The 18,513-nt window shown below is 44.6% G+C and overlaps 1 protein-coding gene across 1 annotated transcript; it reads left to right on the top strand.

Moving 5' to 3' along the window:
* The first annotated feature begins 766 nt into the window (after positions 1–766).
* Positions 767–12,341, top strand: HSP90AA1 (heat shock protein 90 alpha family class A member 1). Its single transcript, XM_077819379.1, has 11 exons — positions 767–913; positions 3,020–3,178; positions 3,261–3,627; positions 4,279–4,412; positions 5,678–5,983; positions 6,733–6,898; positions 7,862–8,052; positions 8,208–8,355; positions 9,963–10,231; positions 11,010–11,343; positions 11,576–12,341. The coding sequence occupies exons 2-11, from the start codon at positions 3,020–3,022 to the stop codon at positions 11,683–11,685; spliced, it is 2,184 nt and encodes a 727-aa protein (XP_077675505.1). The 5' UTR covers positions 767–913; the 3' UTR covers positions 11,686–12,341.
* Positions 12,342–18,513: the final 6,172 nt, after the last annotated feature.

The raw sequence follows: 18,513 nt of genomic DNA, 5'->3' as shown, positions 1-18,513 counted from the left end.
AACATGCAGGTCGTGCCCCAGGCTAATGCACTGAAGTGTGGCAGGGGGACGATGTGCCCCAGGGCTGTGCACTGCGGCCTGCCATGCGGGGGGGTGGGGTAGCACCCCAAGGTCGTGCATGAAACGTGGCCTAGGGGTGCCCCAAAGCCAGGCACCATGGTATGAGGAGGGACGCCCCGGCACCGTGCAGAGAAACGCGCAGAGAGCCTGAGGGAAAAGGCAGATGGAGGCGATGCTAACACCCCCCCACCCCATCCCGTCTCTTGGCCGTTCTGATGCCGGCGGGGGGGGGGAGGGGAGTGTGTCGCTTCTGGCTGCTTCTAGGACCTTCTGAGGGAAGCGGGGTGAGGGAAGGAGGCAGAGCAGGAGAGGCGGGACTTGGCAGAGGGAGACAGTCTAACGGGTCCCGCCTCCTTCTAGGACGTTCGGAGGGAGGGGATAGGCTCGGGGCGGGTTCGAGTTTCCAAAGAATGAAGTCACCTTGCGATTTGCGCAATCCGCACCCCCCTTTCCCAAACCAACCGATGACAGTTGATCTCGCGCAAGCGCATTTCCCACCGCCGCCTTCAGAGGCGACTACTGGAAAGGCAGCGCGCGTGCGAACGGCGCTTCGGATGGCGCATGCGCAGTATTCTCAGCTAGCTGACAGACGACGCGTGCGCAAACCGAGGCCTTTCGTCCTGGCGCATGCGTATTTGTTCCCCAGCGGCTTCCCCCTCTCGGCCCTTCCCCTCCCGTGATGAGGGTTGGAGTCACCACCCCCGTGCCTGTCAGTGAAGGTTCCCGATGGTTCTGGAAGGAGGCGGTGCCGGCGGTATAAAAGGCGGGCGGGAGGCGGCGAATATCAGTGCTGTTAGTGCGGAGAGAGAAGTACGGTTAACGGAGAGAAGTAGTTACAGCTGTCGCCGCTAAGGTGAGACGCGGGGGCAGCGGTGACGGGAGGATCTATCAGAGGATGGACCTCTCAGCGGTCCCTTCCCCGGCTCGGGGGTGGCGGGTGACTTGGGCTGATGGCGGAGGTCCTTTCGCGGAGCGGAGACCGGTAGCCCTGCTCGCGGGAGAGGGGAGCGGCGCCGCGCTTGCAGGGCGGCGTGAGGGGCGCAGGCAGCCCCTGCCGGAAGAGCCACCCGCAGAGCGGTGTCTGGCCTTGCGGGAAGTGACCCCTAGGCGGCTGCTGCGGGGATTCGCGTTTGTTCTGGGGAATTGCTGGGAACGGAAAGACGCGGAGGAGACCGGCTCTGGCTTCACACGCGGAGGGACCGGAGCAGGCTCGGGGAGCGGACCGGCTCTGGCGGTGCAAGGGCCGGCGGGCGGTGATGGGCTCGGGGACGAGGCTGCCTCACGTGCGGCAGGGGGGGTGATGGAGACTGGCCGCGCGGGGTGGGGGGGTGGAGAAGGGGCTGTGGGGGTAGCTCGTGTGGATGCGGGTGTCTAGCTGAGCAGAGAGGCGGGGACCGGCTGCGGAGGGGAGGGCGCAAGGGACTCGCTCTTGCGGCGAGTGGGTGGGGAAGGCGCGGGGGGTGGGGGGGAAGGCTCTGGCAGTTTCTAGAATCTGTTCCCGGCCGGAGCCTGTAGGGGGCGCTGTGACCCCATGTGTGGAGAGAGTGCGGCGCTGATACCTCCCTGGTTTCCAGCTCTACTCGCTGTAAACAATACAACGTACAGTACTCACCGTGGGGGAGGCTGGAATCTGAACTTGACCCGGTTCCGTGGTGCTTCTTACCGCGCTATGGCTCTGGAGAAGCACATTGCTAGTAAGAAGAAAAGGAGTACTTGTGGCACCTTGGAGACTAACCAATTTATTTGAGCATAAGCTTTCGTGAGCTACAGCTCAAGCTTATGCTCAAATAAATTGGTTAGTCTCTAAGGTGCCACAAGTACTCCTTTTCTTTTTGCGAATACAGACTAACACGGCTGTTACTCTAAAGCCTGTCAAATTGCTAGTAAGGTCTCCCTCTGAGCTTTAGGGGGATTCGGTTCAAGCCGGTACTGTAGCCGGTAAAACAGGGATGTGACTGTGGCACTGGGCTTCCCCAGACTGCAAAACCTGCTCTTTTGCAACTAGGAAGTAACCAGTGGATTATACCAAATTGTGCTCTCATTGCAACTAATGTATAGCACCATTGCCTGGGTGAGGGGTATGAGCAAGAGAATGCCATTTTGTCTGTTAAACAGTCAGTGCGGTTGCACATACATACTTTTGGGTTGTATGAGTTATCTGCCCTACAGCCTTGAGGGGAGAGCTCACAATTTGTGACTGATCACTCAGCCAAAAAAAAAAATTAGGTGGCTGCTGGAAACAATAACCAGATTGTGAGTTCTTTTTTCTGCCATTAGAAGGGTATATGTGTCGGTATGTTTTGCAAGTTACTTTCTAGTCCCAAATGTTGTATAAGGTCAAACTTAAATGCTGGAATTTCAGGTTAGTATGTAATGTTAACTTTGTGTATTCAGTCCTTGATTGGAGGGAATTGACAGTCCCTAGATGCTCTGGAAACTCATTTAGATTTTTTGACTTGTGTAAAAGTGCATATATTTAGACAAACAAGGCAGAACATCTAGAAGTCAATTCAGGTATTCAACACAGTTTCACTTCTCCCTTTCTAAATGGCTCCTGCAACTCTGAGGATGAAGAATCCTGAAAGATTCACAACATTGGCCTGACTCCTTAAAAATGCATGGTAGGCAATCTTACAAATTGCTGCTGAGTTACTTAAAACTTTGTCCTCCTGAGGAGCAGAGAGTTGTGCTCATCCATCACTGCCAGGTCTTTCCAGATAAGGGCTATAAGAGTTGGAGCGTTCCCGCCAGAAGAGAATACCAGCTGGGATTCTCTTATTCAGTCTGATATATTTAAAATGTTATCCATGTTCTCAGTAACCCTTCTATCCCAAAGTGGTGGTACTTGTTAAAAGAAGTTCTAGTGGTTGAACATAAAACAGATGAATACTATGTGCTTGTTTTAAGAGCCTTTCTACAGAGCTGTCTTACAGAGCTACAATTTCACTTATTTCTACAGATGCCAGAAGCTGTGCAGACTCAAGACCAACCAATGGAGGAGGAGGTGGAGACCTTTGCCTTCCAGGCTGAAATAGCTCAGTTGATGTCTCTGATCATCAACACTTTCTATTCCAACAAGGAGATCTTCCTGAGAGAGCTGATTTCTAATTCATCAGATGTAAGTAATGGAAATAATTGACATTGCTACCTAAATGCAAGTAGTGTGTTGAGGGATCTCATAATTGCGTCTTGTTTTGTAGGCTTTGGATAAAATCAGATATGAGAGTTTGACTGATCCAAGCAAACTAGATTCTGGAAAAGATCTGAAAATTAACCTTCTTCCCAACAAGCACGATCGCACCCTTACCATTGTGGATACTGGCATAGGGATGACTAAAGCTGATCTGGTTAACAACCTGGGTACTATTGCCAAATCTGGCACCAAAGCCTTCATGGAGGCATTGCAAGCAGGTGCTGATATTTCTATGATTGGTCAGTTTGGTGTTGGCTTCTACTCTGCCTACTTGGTTGCTGAGAAAGTAACAGTGATCACCAAGCACAATGATGATGAGCAATATGCTTGGGAGTCTTCTGCTGGAGGATCATTCACTGTAAGACTTGATAATGGTAAGTGCTAACATTCTGTTGCACAGATAGCTCTGAAGCAGCCCCTCATTAATGTGTTTCCCTGTATTATGGAACGGTTTTGAAGATGGAACAGCAGTAGCATATGGTATCATGTAAAACAAAACTGCAGTTAAAGCAACTGCTCCTCAGGGTAGTGTTTCTTAACCTCTGTTGAAAAATTAATTCACAGTTGTAAGTAAGTTACAATAATAGTGCAGCAGGTCCTGCATTTCTCTTGTAAAAAGGATAAGAATGTGAGGTAGCAGTTCAGATTAGAAACTTTTATTTCAGAGGATAGCTCAACTACAAAGGGAGCTGTGATTTGTTTGTATGCTGCAGGGATTGTAGTTAGGATGCATATCTTATATGAAAGATCATGTGGTTTTAAAGGAGGGCTAATACATTATTGTAAAAGCATGAGTGCAGGTGACCTGCCTGACACAAGGAAGTAAGTATAAAATTACTATGTGGATGTACAGGAAAGCTCTGTCCCCAAATAAATTAGGGACATAATGTGGATAATCTTAAGCATAAGGTGTTTAATTAGAATCTTACTTCTGATCAAGATGTAAAAACCCGACTAGTTAAACTAGCACCTTGCCAAACACAATTATTGGTGCTTGCAGTAAAACTCTTAAATCTTTATTCTAGGGGAACCTCTGGGCCGGGGTACAAAGGTTATTTTGCATCTTAAGGAAGACCAGACAGAGTACTTGGAGGAAAGACGAATCAAGGAAATTGTGAAGAAGCACTCTCAGTTCATTGGTTATCCAATTACACTCTTTGTAAGTGTTCAGGTTGGAATGCTAACAGTAAATTAAACTAGTAAAATTTAATCACTTCAAAATGACCACATTATAATGTTTAGTGGTACAATAGAAGGTTTAGCCATAGTATCTCAACAGTACAAAAATTTTATTCTAAAGTGATAGACAAGATTAAAAATCATTAATATACTAGTGTGTGTATTATATATAACATTTGTCTAAGAATCTCTTGCTTTTTCCTTACTTGCTGTTGGGGACTCCTGGGAATCAACAGTGCTGTCAGACCTGGTCCTCTTCATACATGGAGTCACAGAATAGAGTAAAAGATGTATAACCTAAAACATGATGGGCAGTGAGTGGCATAACACAGTACATCATCAAAGATATACGGTTAAACCTAATGGTTTCAGTAAACTTTAGCTTCATATACAGAAGTCTTCTGTTCGGAGTTTAACTTTGTTTTGGGGTTTATTTTAGCAATTTCTGAGTTCTGTGTAGATGTCCAAAGACTAAGGTTTTTTTCAGGACTTTCTCTTGGTCTATACTGTAACAAAGTAATTTCTTTGTAGTGTTGTTCCCTACTGCACTCAAACAGTACTATGTTACAAACCTTTAGTGTGCACCAGCAGGGGTTACATGGAACAATTAATATGCAACACATTAGTGTGCTTTAGAAATTACACCCATGTAGTCTGTATTAGTGCTGTGTGTAGACAGCCCCTTTGATACAAGTAACCAGTTCTGATGTTTTTCTGATCTTTATTGGATACAAGAAGAATGAAATCTGGCTTTATCAGAGGTGTGTTGTTGCTGTTCATCAGTTGAAACTAAAAATCAGAGGCCCTCCTTATAGAGCATCCTTAAAGTGTCTTAGAATGACTTAATAAATACTTCTCCGTCTGTCTTTTTTTAACAAGGCTTTCACCAAATAAACTTGTTTGGTTTTTTCCCAGTGCAAACCATGTCTAGCTATTCAGGATTGTGCAGCACTACTACTTTTTGATTTCTTCTCTATGCTTAAACACTGGGATGCTAGGTAACAGAAAACCAAGTGCAATACTGTAGTTAAAAAAACAGACAATTTTATCACATTTTTACATTAAATCTTTAATTAGAGGTTAGGATGAGCAAGGGGAGAGAACTTGGTGTTTGCAGTATATATAGGGTATCCAGCCCAAAACAGTTGAGGACATGGGCATGCATGAAAAGCTTATTATCAGGGCCTCTAACTCATATAACATGCTATGAAGTCAATCTTCCAATTAAGTTTCTAATCTTTTTAGGTGGAAAAAGAACGGGATAAGGAAGTAAGTGATGATGAGGCAGAGGAAAAAGAAGAGAAAGAGGAAAAAGAAGAAAAGACAGAAGACAAACCAGAGATTGAGGATGTTGGCTCTGATGAGGAGGAAGAAAAGAAAGATGGGGACAAGAAGAAGAAAAAGAAGATTAAGGAGAAATACATTGACCAAGAGGAGCTCAACAAAACCAAGCCAATCTGGACACGGAATCCAGATGATATCACCAATGAGGAATATGGAGAATTCTACAAAAGCCTGACCAATGATTGGGAAGACCACTTAGCAGTGAAAGTAAGTAGGACTCATATCTGAAATCGAAATGGCTGAAAGCCCAGTAGATTCTACTTCAGTTGTGTGCTTTGGGTGTCGTCTAAGTTTGTTGTCTTAATAAAAAGATATCTAAGTACTTGAAGAGATCTCTCTGCTTGGTTGAGGGTGATGAAAGTTTCACTATATGCCTACTAAAACTGCTGTTACACGGAGTGCTACAGCAATTTTCTAACTTGAGGATATTCAGAGTTTTTTTATATCACTTGATTTGTGCACATCTGAAACAAACTAGAAAGCATAGGCCTTGTAAAACCAAGTTAAGTTCTTAAACCTAATGTAGGCAGCAGCATTTCTCAGGCTCTGATCGGTAAAGTTTCTCTACAGTTAGGAATCGTCTTTGACAATCAAGGTGAATACATGCAAAACAGACTAAATATAATGGATGGTAGGTTCTTATGGCACCATAGGAGCCCTGCCTAAAGAGAATGGGGAACCTCCTGTAGAGTTCAAATTCTACAGTAGTTGAACATGCCTTCCACTAAGACGTGCATGCTGGTGGAGACTAAGAGAACAGCTTCTGACTCTTGCTATGCTGTTGATTGACAACCTTGATTAAGAAAGCAATGCCATTTTATTAGTGAAGATGTCAAAAATGTCTCTTAGACGTCATAGCCCCAGCTAAGTGAAGTGGCCATGAATGTCTTCCAAACACTGTAAAATGCATCAAGCTAACTTTAAAGATTCTTAAACCTTGGCTTACTTTCTTGCAGCACTTTTCTGTGGAAGGGCAGCTGGAATTCAGAGCGCTTCTGTTTGTCCCAAGACGTGCACCCTTTGACTTGTTTGAGAACAGAAAGAAAAAGAATAACATTAAATTGTATGTACGCAGAGTCTTCATCATGGATAACTGTGAGGAGCTAATCCCTGAATATCTGAGTAAGTAGGCCCTTGTTTGAAAAGTAACATTCCTCTGATCACCTGTCATGTACATTGGTGGAAAAAATAGAAACACCTTTTGTGAGTCCATAAATAGTGACTAAAATGTGATTTGGCTTTTTCTTTAAGATGTGAATGTGGAAGCGTAAGACAGAACAATGAAGAGGATTGATTATCTGATTCTTTAAAGTTTCCTTTTGGAAAAAAGGAACTCCCTAGAGCAGAGGTGGGCAAACTGTGGCCCGCGGGACTGTCTTGCCTGGTCCCTGAGCTCCTGGCCAGGGAGGCTGGCCCCTGGTCCCTACCCTGCTGCTCCCACTCTCCTGCAGCTATGCCACTGCGTGGGCAGTGTGGCTTGTGCCCACACACCTCCCAGGCTTTCCAATAAGCCTGTCTGCCACTCTGAGTGGCAGGGGGAGGCAGGAGGTCTCGGGGGGGCAGTTAGATGGGGCAGAGGTTTGGGGGAGTGGGAACAGGGGGTGTTGGATTGGGGAGGACAAGAGGGAGCAGGGGGTTGGATGGGGGGAGTCCTGGGGGGTCCCGGGTGGGGGCGGTCAGGGGACAAAGAGGGGGTGGATGGGTCGGGGGAGCTGGGGCAGGTGTGTGGATAGGGGTCAGGGACCGGGGGGGGGGTGGTTGGATGGGTTGGCAGTTCTGAGGGGGGCAGGAAGTGGGAGGGGGCAAATAGGGGCTGGGGGCCAGCCTGTTTGCAGAGGCACATCCTTCTGTACCTGGAACTGCATACTGTTTCGCAACCCTGCTGTGGCCCTTGGGCCAAAAAGTTTGCCCACCCCTGCTCTATTCAAAAACGCAAGCCTCTAAACTAAAATAAAATGGAAAAAAAGGAAAAAACCCCAAAAACCTTTTACTATGTATTTGTAATACATCTAATTTATTAAGATTATTAATCTCATTGTAAAGCTTTCTCTTAGTTTGCAAGATTTGACACACACTTTCTTACAGACTTCATGCGGGGAGTGGTGGACTCTGAAGATCTGCCTCTAAATATTTCCCGTGAAATGCTGCAGCAGAGCAAGATTCTGAAAGTTATAAGAAAGAACTTGGTCAAGAAATGCTTGGAACTCTTCACTGAATTAGCAGAAGACAAGGAGAACTACAAGAAATTTTATGAGCAGTTCTCTAAAAATATTAAGGTCGGTGACCTTTTAGTATTTTAGCAAGAACTTGGTCTGTTTGCATGGTGGCTTCTATCAAGGATTTATATTATCTGCTTTTATTATTGGCACTTGCACAGTATGAGCATGTAGTTTGAAAAGGTGAGATTTTATATTTAGTTTTTTTTTTCCAGCTTGGCATACATGAAGATTCCCAAAACCGAAAGAAACTCTCAGAATTGTTGAGGTACTACACTTCTGCATCTGGTGATGAGATGGTCTCTTTGAAAGACTATTGTACTCGGATGAAGGAAAACCAGAAACACATATATTACATTACAGGTAAGTCAACTGCAACTACTTTCAGCTTTGGTGTTTAAAAGTTTCCAAATGTACTGGACCTTTGCTTGCTATCTAATGACTCAGGCAGGCACCAGAACTTGTCATAGGTAGATGCTTTCCAACTACTTGTCCTATCTGTTTTTTAAATAGTCTTGTTGTGGACTGGCAGTTCTTGCTCCATAGGCTATCATACCATATGCTGTCACCACATGAACACTGCATGTTGGGATTAGTCTATAATTGAACAAGTGAACCAGCAATACAAAAACATGTATAACCTTTCACAAGTGAGTCTTTCTTTAACTTAGAGCTACCTTTTTAGAAGTCCTTTTTTTTAAAGCCTGTCTGAAGCAAGGTTATTCCATTTAATCCCTTAGTAGTCATACGCAGGTGAACTCCACACAACAATATCCATGCATGTTGGAAAATGCACAAGGAGGCAAGCTACATGGTGAATATTTCTCTTCTGAGCACCTGATGGAATCGGTGACAAGTATCCATGTTCTAAATGTCATGCTTGTGTATTTTCCGTACTCATGGAGTTGACCTCTGTGGGTCTTTGTTCCCAGTCTAATGTTCAAGAATTAAGTAGCTGTCTTTTGAGAGAAGCAGTGCTGGACACAAACAAGGTTTCTATTGGCATTTGTATGGCCCCAGTTTATACCTTGCAAACATTCCAGTCAGGAATGTCAGTGACTGCTAGGGAGCCTCTGAAATAACAGAGGCAGTCTCCATATTTTTGCCATTCCTTATCTTTTGAGTTTACTTCCTTTTTGGGGGGAGAGAACTACAACAATTTCAGGTGCTGAAGTAGAAGTTCTTGGTGCAATAGTCTCAAACTTCAACTCAACACACTTAAATTGGCTTCTTAGGATTCCTGTGGTACTTCACCTAGTGTTTGAGAATGTCTCTCTGAGAAATTAGAGATGTATTAAAAGTACAACATGCTAAATTCATGAGCTGTGATCTCTTCTGGAGTAGGTATTACCAATCTGCAACTGCTGTCCTTCAACCATGGATTGCTAGGCCTCCATGATTAAGGGACCGGTATAGTTTATCTTTCATCCTGATAAACGCCCAGCTTTTAAGACGTTTCTGTAAAAGGGCATGTGTGGCTTAGTGTCAAAATCCAAGTGGCCTCAGGCAAACGGCTTCAAGCTTCTGGATTTCATGACTAGGTTCAGAGCTGCTCAAGGATAAGGCTGAACCTGTTGAGGGAGCAGGTGCCAGCCTCTTTGCAGAGGACAAATAGGAAAGCCCAGTGTCCTTTCAGGCTTGTATCTGACACATTGGAAGGGAGAGTCCCTCAGACAGATGGCCTCAGGGTGGCTCAGTAGTGCACTTCACAAATTACTTTGGGCACCTTAGGCTGAAATTGCAAGGCCCCTTTCCACAAGCACCAAAAGAAGGTTAGCATTTTAGCCAGTCTTCAATTTCCAGTCATCTGTACAGAACATCCTGGCCGTTTGCTGCTCCATTGCTCTTCTGGGACAACTCAAGCTTACTTATATGAGAATCTCAAATACCTAGAGAAGGGACAGTTTCTATACTCATCTACTGTAGTCAGTAGTTGTGGCTTAAGTTAAAAAGTGGAATTCTTCTTTCAGGTGAAACCAAAGATCAGGTAGCAAATTCTGCTTTTGTGGAACGCCTTCGCAAACATGGTCTGGAGGTAATTTACATGATTGAACCTATTGATGAGTACTGTGTGCAGCAGTTAAAGGAATTTGAAGGCAAGACCTTAGTTTCTGTAACGAAGGAGGGTTTGGAGCTTCCAGAGGATGAAGAGGAGAAAAAGAAACAGGAGGAGAAGAAGGCAAAGTTTGAAAACCTCTGCAAAATCATGAAGGACATACTTGAAAAGAAAGTGGAAAAGGTATGATGAACCTCTCACTCTTTGTAGGCAGTCTTACCCCAACTGTACATCACTCTTCTGATTAGTAAGCTCTTACAGGCTATTGTGAGGAATAGTCTAAGTGTTAACGAGACAGCCTTTAGTCAGCACTTAAGAGCTTTAGCACCACAAGTATTGCTAGTTTATCATTCCTGTCTTATATGGAACACTTCTCAGGGTTAAGTGTGTGTGTTTTTTAAGGCAAGGTGAAGAATGAGGAATGTGTAAAACTGTTCTACTTAGTGTTGCTTGGCAAAAAGTATTTAATACTCCATGTCTCATCCTAAAATTACTAGCTAGGTTTTTTAAATAAACTATATAATAATCAGGCAATCTGTGTGCCCCTTATCCCTTTAGATGCAAAAAAGATTAAGGCATGACTCAACTACTAAATTTTTTTTTATCCATCGGTACAGTTGTTACTACTTTCTCTCACCCACCAAAAAAAATAGGGTTGGAACATCTAGTCTTTATAATCAATTTGAGTCTATCAAGTGGTGGGAGACGCTTTGGTCTCTAACCAGAGTGAAACAAGATTAGTCAGTTAGTAGATGGTCCATTGGACTTTAAATTAAAGTATCTTCAAATTTCACTTTATGATGTGGATCTACAGATGTTGACTGCATCATGGGTCCTGCTGTATTTTATCACTTAGCTTATGCAGGTACTCTAAACAATTGCTGCAATTCAGCATACCTGTAGTATCTTAAACCCTACAGAAACCACCGACTTTGTGGTAATTAATGTTTCCACTCAACAGGTTGTGGTCTCCAATCGTTTGGTGACCTCCCCATGTTGCATTGTAACAAGTACGTATGGCTGGACTGCCAATATGGAGAGGATAATGAAGGCCCAAGCACTGAGAGACAACTCCACAATGGGTTACATGGCAGCAAAGAAACACCTTGAGATAAATCCTGATCATTCCATCATTGAAACACTAAGGCAGAAAGCAGAGGCTGACAAGAATGACAAATCAGTGAAGGATCTGGTTATTTTGTTGTATGAAACCGCACTCCTGTCCTCTGGTTTCAGTTTGGAGGATCCCCAGACACATGCTAACCGTATTTATAGAATGATCAAACTTGGTCTTGGTAAGTAAAACTATTGAATTTATAATCCTAGTTCATGTGTACATACTGTTCTTGGGAGGAATTTAATGGCTGCAGATCAACATTTTTTCTTGTCCAAATAATTGAGGGTGCAGTTGAGTAATCAGTCTTGCCTATGATATGAAGGACATAGAATTGTTTGTCGTGAACTGTAGTATTAGAGATTAATCTCTTTCTGGATGGTCTTAATTGTACACTTGTGCTTTTTGTACAGGCATTGATGAAGATGATGCTGCTACGGAAGAAACTAGCCCAGCGGTTGCTGAGGAGATGCCACCACTTGAAGGAGATGATGACACTTCACGTATGGAGGAAGTGGATTAAAATAGCCAGCAAGCTTACAGAAAATTGAGGATGTCCTTGGCTAATTTGAATAAGTTATATTTTGTATATTATGAATGTTACCTGCCAAAACAATTGACACTATCTGCATTCCCTCTTTATATTTATTTTCAAAGATTGTTATACCTTATTTTTGTTACATTGCTTTTTTTTAGCTAATGTGAGATAGAAATGCCATGAAGGGAATGTTGTTGTTTTTTTTTCTTGGTGCATTAACACTGTAACACCCTAGACAGGCAAGGGAGTAATTATTTTGTCTGTAAGAGCTGGTTGCAGATGGCAGGGGTTTTGGCTTACTCTTTATTGCCAGAAATATGGGAAAAGTAATTTAATGTTATGCTATCTGGATGTTTAAAAGTTGTAATCTGTTATACAGCTCCTCACTCACTAAACATGTCTGGCATACAGTACCTAGTAACTAGGTATCTAGAAGAGCTGAAATATTTGGGGAAGCTTTAACCCCCATACTCCTATGTTTCAAAGTCTTGATGTTAAAATCTGTCTTTTTATACTGTAAAAGGATTTTGGATTGCACTCTACCATAGAATAGAATCCACTGTAAATCTTGTGATTTATGCAACTCTGCATGTACAGTTCAACCTTAAAGCTGACTAAGAATAAAAGTGTTTATGAATGAATCTTATTTGTGAGGGAATGCAAGTTATTTCACTAACAGGTGTGGCAGTCATACTGATTGATGGTCTGGAAACAAGTGACTTACCTCACCTCTGCATGATTTAGTGGTGTCCTATGCATGGTCCACTCCCCACCTTCCCCTCTTCAAGTCCTAACTTCAACTCTCCAGTTGAGGTAATTGGTACCCAGATCCCTTTCCTCCTCCTCCTCCTCCCCATCCCTCCACAGCCTAGAAGCTGCAAGGGAAAAGTCATGACAACATTCCAACCAACATGGCTTCACAGACTCAAGATATACCACTAGTGCATCTCTGAGTGGGTATGGACCACGGTTACTCTGAAAACTTCAGCTGCCACACAACTTTATTTAAGCTTGGACTTAAATTAAAACAGTTAAATTGTGGGAGTCAATATCTCATCCATGGGAACAGGCCTTGTTGGCTTTCTTAAAGCGTCTGATGTCAATCATGCAGTAGGAAGGATTCCCTTACCTAAAGCAGCTGCTCAGCTTCATGCTAAACATCAACATTTAAGTGTCTAGTATAATATTGAAAAAGCTGAAATCTTTATTGGAGCTGCTGCTTCAAGGAAGTCATCTGTGCTTAACTACACTGTTGTCTGGGGAAACAAATTCTTCCCTTAAGTGGTTTTGTCTTTGTCAAGGGTAGATTCTTTTTTAAAATTAACAAACTTGCAGTAGCTGAGAGGTGAACAATAGCAGTGGCAGATGCCAACTGCAGTTGCCTCCTGAATAGGGGCTGCTTTTAGCTGACAGATCAGAAAGGTAATATCGGACAACGTGAGCGTCCTATGAATAAGTAGCTAAAGTTCCTTAAGTGGTCTCACAGAAATCCCTCAAGGGCGGCAACCTAACGATGTTTTAAAACCAGAAATATATTCCTGGCCCTGAAGAGGGTACAATATAAGAGCAAAAGACACAAGTGGATTTTTGAGAGGGTGGGGGAGCCTTCAGAGGCATCTAGATGTAGTCTAAAGGTGTCAGATAAAAGTGGCTAAAGTCTGACAAACTGACTCCCTAAGTGTGAATATACTAATGAAGGAACGTAAATGGACAACTTAACCTGTTGTGTGGACAGTTGTGTTAAATTCCTGATCAGCTGTAGTTAACTTAGAGAAATGAGCTTTTATCTGAAAAGGTTCAGTGCTGATACCTTGCAACTACACACAGCCTAAGCAATGATTTGTTTCTCCTTTCTCCTAGCATGACCACCAAAAAGCACAAGTAGAAGACCAAAAGGTACGTCCCCTGCCTGAAGCTACAGGAGGGTTTCTGTACACTCCCACAGTCTCTTGCTGTGCTATGGGGAGGAGTTCAGGCCAGAGATCTTACTGGACCCTTCATAATGCATTCACAGTATTAGTCTGGAAAAGATTAGATCACACACCTAGGCCTCAGAGGATCAGGTTGAAGTTTTAGAACCTCCATTGTGGCTAAATATCCTGTATCCCTGGCTCCAATCTTGCAACTGTGCTCATAGAAGCTTCTTCCTCTGCTCCTAGGAAAACCATAGACCTTTGGAATCTTTCCTTTACTTCTATTCTTGATTAATAATCTCCCAAAACTTGGAACTTGCTGGGGGAAAAAAACTTCAGAATGGTCACTGATGTAACCCCAATGTATGCCAGTCACCATCTTTGATAGGAACTACTTTACCTGTAGTCTACAACACCCAGGGGAGAGCTACATGCTAAATTGGTTCCTCTGTGGCATGTGCATGACATTCCACTGTCTCCAGGGCTATGGGCACTGAACAGCCTAGTGCTTCAATCAATATTCCTGAAATGAGAGACTTGATTTGCTAGCATCCAACAATTTAGAAGTTGGAGTTTTGATTGTTTCATTTGTAACCCATGTAAACAGTAGGGCTAGTTGTCACTTGCTGGAGTCTAGACCATGTATAAAAATTTCATAAAACTCTGGGTTCAGTTCCTACAGATGACCTACTGCAGGTCATTAGCATAGGCACTGGGAGAAATAATCTGTGAAAACCTGCATAAATTAGTCCAAGTACTTGCAATATCAATTTAATGTATTCTTTAGAATTGTAACTTTTGAAGGTAAAGCACAACATGATCTATGTAAAATCAAAATTAGTGAAGGAATGTGAAATCCAAGAGCATTCTACACCGACAGTTTGCCCCCATCCACTGGAAAAAGGGAAGTGGGCGCAGCTAAGATTAGGTTTGTCTATCTTCAACACTGCCCCCTTCTCCCAAGGGAGAGCAATACAGGGTGGAACTGAGCCAGTCTGTCTACTTCACAGAGTAGAAAGCCCATAGCTATTTTTTCTGCCTGCTTGAGTCGATTGAATTCAGCCCTGAAGCACCATATATGCTCTTTGAAAAGGTCGAGTTAGGGGATGGACAAGCAAATGTCAGTAGAATTTGGCAGAATAGGTGGAAAAATCAAAGGACAATCATGGAGATATGTGACCAAGTTAGGTATATATCTCCAAATTCCTATGAGCTTAGTTTCTTGGAGAGGGGTTTCAGAGACCTTTCCTACAGAGAACTGTCTCCCATGATGTACCCCTTTCCAGAACCTTATGCAGCCATGGCCATTCTCAGCTCTTTGGGGAAGTCTGGCTGCAAGGTTCTGTCTGTTCTTCAAGTGCTTGCTCATGTCCATTCCAATGTAGGTGTGCCTGCACTGCTGCCCGAAAGTTTTTCCCACAGTGATAGCTGTTGGGTCAGCACTGGTGCCCCCAGGAGTCATGCCCTAATGGCACTATGTATAGGGGGCCTGCTGCCCCGCTACCCGCCTCAGTTCCTTCTTTCCGCCTGTGACTGTCATTGGAAAAAATGGTTACTCCCCTTCTCGTAACTGTTGTTCTTCAAGATGTGTTGCTCATGTCCATTCCAATTAGGTGTGCATGCACTGTGTGCACGGTTGTCGGAAGGTTTTTCCCCTAGCAGCACCTATCTGGTTGGCTGTGGAGCCTCATGGAGTGGCACCTCCATGGCAGTGAATATAGGATCCTGCTGACCCTGCAGCTCTTCAGTTCCTTCTTGCCAGCTCCTCTGACAGAGGGGAAGACAAGTGGGTTTGGAATGACCACCCGTACAGGCTCAGAGCACATGAGTTCTATGGGGTTTAGCCATGAAACTTCCAAGCCGTGAGGTGAAGGGACTGGAGGTCAGGGTGGTGAAGGTGACTGTGGTCTTGGGTGATCAGGTCCGGGACCAGGGGCAATTCAATTGGGCTGTCCACCAACAGCTCCAGGAGCGCGGTGTACCAGGGCTGATGAGGCCACACCAGTGCCACCAGTATGACCGCTGCCTTGTGTCTGCAGCTCTTGAGCAGAACCTTGTGGACAAGTGGGAACGGTGGGAATGCATACAACAGATGGTCCGTCCAGGAACGAAGAAACACGTCTGCAAGCGAGCCCGGACTGTGATTCCGGAAGGAGCAGAATCATGGGCATTTTCTGTTGCGTGTGGCAAACAGGTCGATCTGGGGAACTCCCCACCTCTGGAAAACCCTGTGTATCATGTCCGGGTGGATGGACCACTCATGGTTGTGGAAGGAACTGCTGAGGTAGTCCGTCAACTTGTTCTGGCAACCTGAGAGGTAAGATGCTTCCAAGTGAATAGAGTGGGCTTTGGGGTCCCACAGCTTGAGGGCTTTCCAACATAGGGGAGAGGAATGAGCCCCACCCTGCTTGTTTATGTAAAACAGCACAGCTGCGTTGTCTGTCATGACCCCCACACACTTCCCTTGCAATTGGGCTTGGAAGGTTTGGCATGCTCATCGGACTGCCCTCAACTCCTTGATGTTGATGTGGAGTGAGAGCTTGACCTGCGACCAGAGGCCTTGCGTCTGTAGTTCTTCCAGGTGACCGCCCCATCCCATCACTGACGCATCCGTTACCAGAAACAGAGAGGGCTGGGGTTTGTCGAAGGGGACTCCCTCGCACACCTGCAGGTTGAGCCACCAGTGGAAGCACTCAAGGACTTGCACAGGAAGGTGACCACTGTGTCCAGGCAGCCATGTCCCGAACAATAGAAGAGCCGCGGCAGGAAGCAGGAGGGGGTCTGGGGGTGGAGTGTGGGTGGGGACAAACAGGCACTTTGGGTAGGCTGAGCCTTCCCCTGCCTTTGATACCCACCGCTCCAGGCCCACATCATTGGACACGGAGGCAGAGTCCCACTATTCACGGCACAGCAGGCGCAGTGGCAGGGGCCCGCGCAATGGCCCTTCTGGACACCGGGGGCCTACCACCAAGTCCAGGGCACTCACTCTAGGGACTCCCACTCGGTGGTATCACAACCATGCGTGCCCCCGGCAGCCACATGTTGTCCCACCCCTCAAGGTGCTGAGACGACATGGGCGTGGGCCACACAGTTGCATCCAGATCCCGTGCCCCACCACCTGCGGTCGTCGTCAAGGAGCGTGGTACCGAGCAGGATGTCTCCAGGGATCTGGAGGGCGCCCTCCTTCCCCTCTGTTGGAGTTGTCGGGCAAGAAGGAACTGAGGGAGTGGGGAGCGCGCAGCGCCCCTTTTACCGCACCATGGAGGCACCACTCCAGGGGTCGCTAGGGGCACTCCTCTGCGGGTACTGCTAGGGGAAAAGCTTCTGACACCGGTGCACGTGGTGAGCATGCACACCTATTGTGGAATAGACATGAGCAACACATCTCGAAGAACACCAGTTACGGAAAAGAGAACTAATTTTTTTTTTGCTGTTTGAAGACTGTATGAACAGTTATGTTAATCCAAGAGATTTAATCTCACTAATTTTTGCCTAACAATTAAACACAGAATTTTAATCTTATATTTGAATATCCTGTATGTAGGTTTAATTAGATCACTGACACTGCTTAAGGTGTTCTGTAGCTGAATATATCAAAATCTTCTTCCCTTCACAGTCAAGATATCCTATTTGTACAAACAGTGATGTCACAGTATCATCTGTGACATCACAGTCTATTGCCACAGTAATAAATCTGACATCAAAACAGATGACTTTGGCTTTTGATGACTAAGAAGATAGTTTATACAGCAAAAAGATCCTGTGTGCATATGCATTAACTAGCAGTTTTGGGAACTTGGATGGAAATAATGATTGAAAGGTAGGATTATGCATGCAAATGTTTCCGTCTTGGTGATGCTCAAATGTTTAAAATGAAGGTATTTGAATGCTTGATTTATTTCAGACTGTTTCTTAGATAATTTCTCCAAATTCTCTCATTGACTAAAGTGGTCATTTACGAAAATTGGATGAAGCGTATTCACAAGGCTTATTATAACGCAGAAGCTGAAACTATTTTTTAACTTATAAAAAACAGTAAGCTAAGAAGCCAGATAAAATGCCATCAGAACAAGAGACTCAGAGCATCTGTGAATTGTCATGACATATCTCTTGAAATCAAACATTATGCCTGTTTTGCTAATTGCCTTCTGAAACGAGGGAAGAGGGGTGAGGGGAAGGGGCTGAGGGAAGAGATAAGAAACCGTGGAGTGGAGCAGGCTGGCAGGTAGAGAAACTGTACCAATAAAGCAGGAACTCTATGAGGCCATGGTAGATAGGATACAAGTTTCAGGGATCAGGTGGGGCTGGGTGATAGTGGCACTGGTACCACAGTTTTGGGGTGGGCAGCTATGGATGGTGCTGGGATGCAATGTCTGCAATAGGGATGTAACAGCCCCACCTCTGGGGATGTAGTGAGTAGTGAGCTCTCCCAGGCATCAGTTGCATGGGGTGTTTTAGGCTCAGGAAGAGAGAAGTGGCACAGGTAAAAGGACGGGGAGGTGATATTATCATCTCATTTCTGGAGAATAAAAGTGTGTGGGATTTGAGGATGTTCTCTGCTTTTTAGCTCTGGAAATCAAACCTTTTAAATACTTCATTAATAAAAGGCTTAAAGTAAGTGGAAGATGAACGTGTTAGGCTGGCATTAAAGGAATTACAGTGTTTGGATATTTAATTTGTTAGGAGGGCTTCTCTAACAAAACTCCTTTTCCCCTGCCTGTGTATTATACTCTTGTGATCTAATGGAGTCCACTAAAAATCCAGACTTTGTAGCAAGACTAACACATAAATACATGGTAAAATCTTTTAAAATCATTGACTCTCTCTCTCTCGCGCGCGCAAAAAATACTCCTAAAATGTATCCTCTAGTGTGTTGAGATTTAAAACTCACAACAGTGAA

The sequence above is a fragment of the Eretmochelys imbricata genome, chromosome 6 (assembly GCF_965152235.1).
Source record: "Eretmochelys imbricata isolate rEreImb1 chromosome 6, rEreImb1.hap1, whole genome shotgun sequence".
Taxonomy (NCBI): domain Eukaryota; kingdom Metazoa; phylum Chordata; order Testudines; family Cheloniidae; genus Eretmochelys; species Eretmochelys imbricata.
This window is presented reverse-complemented; position numbering and strand designations above follow the sequence as displayed.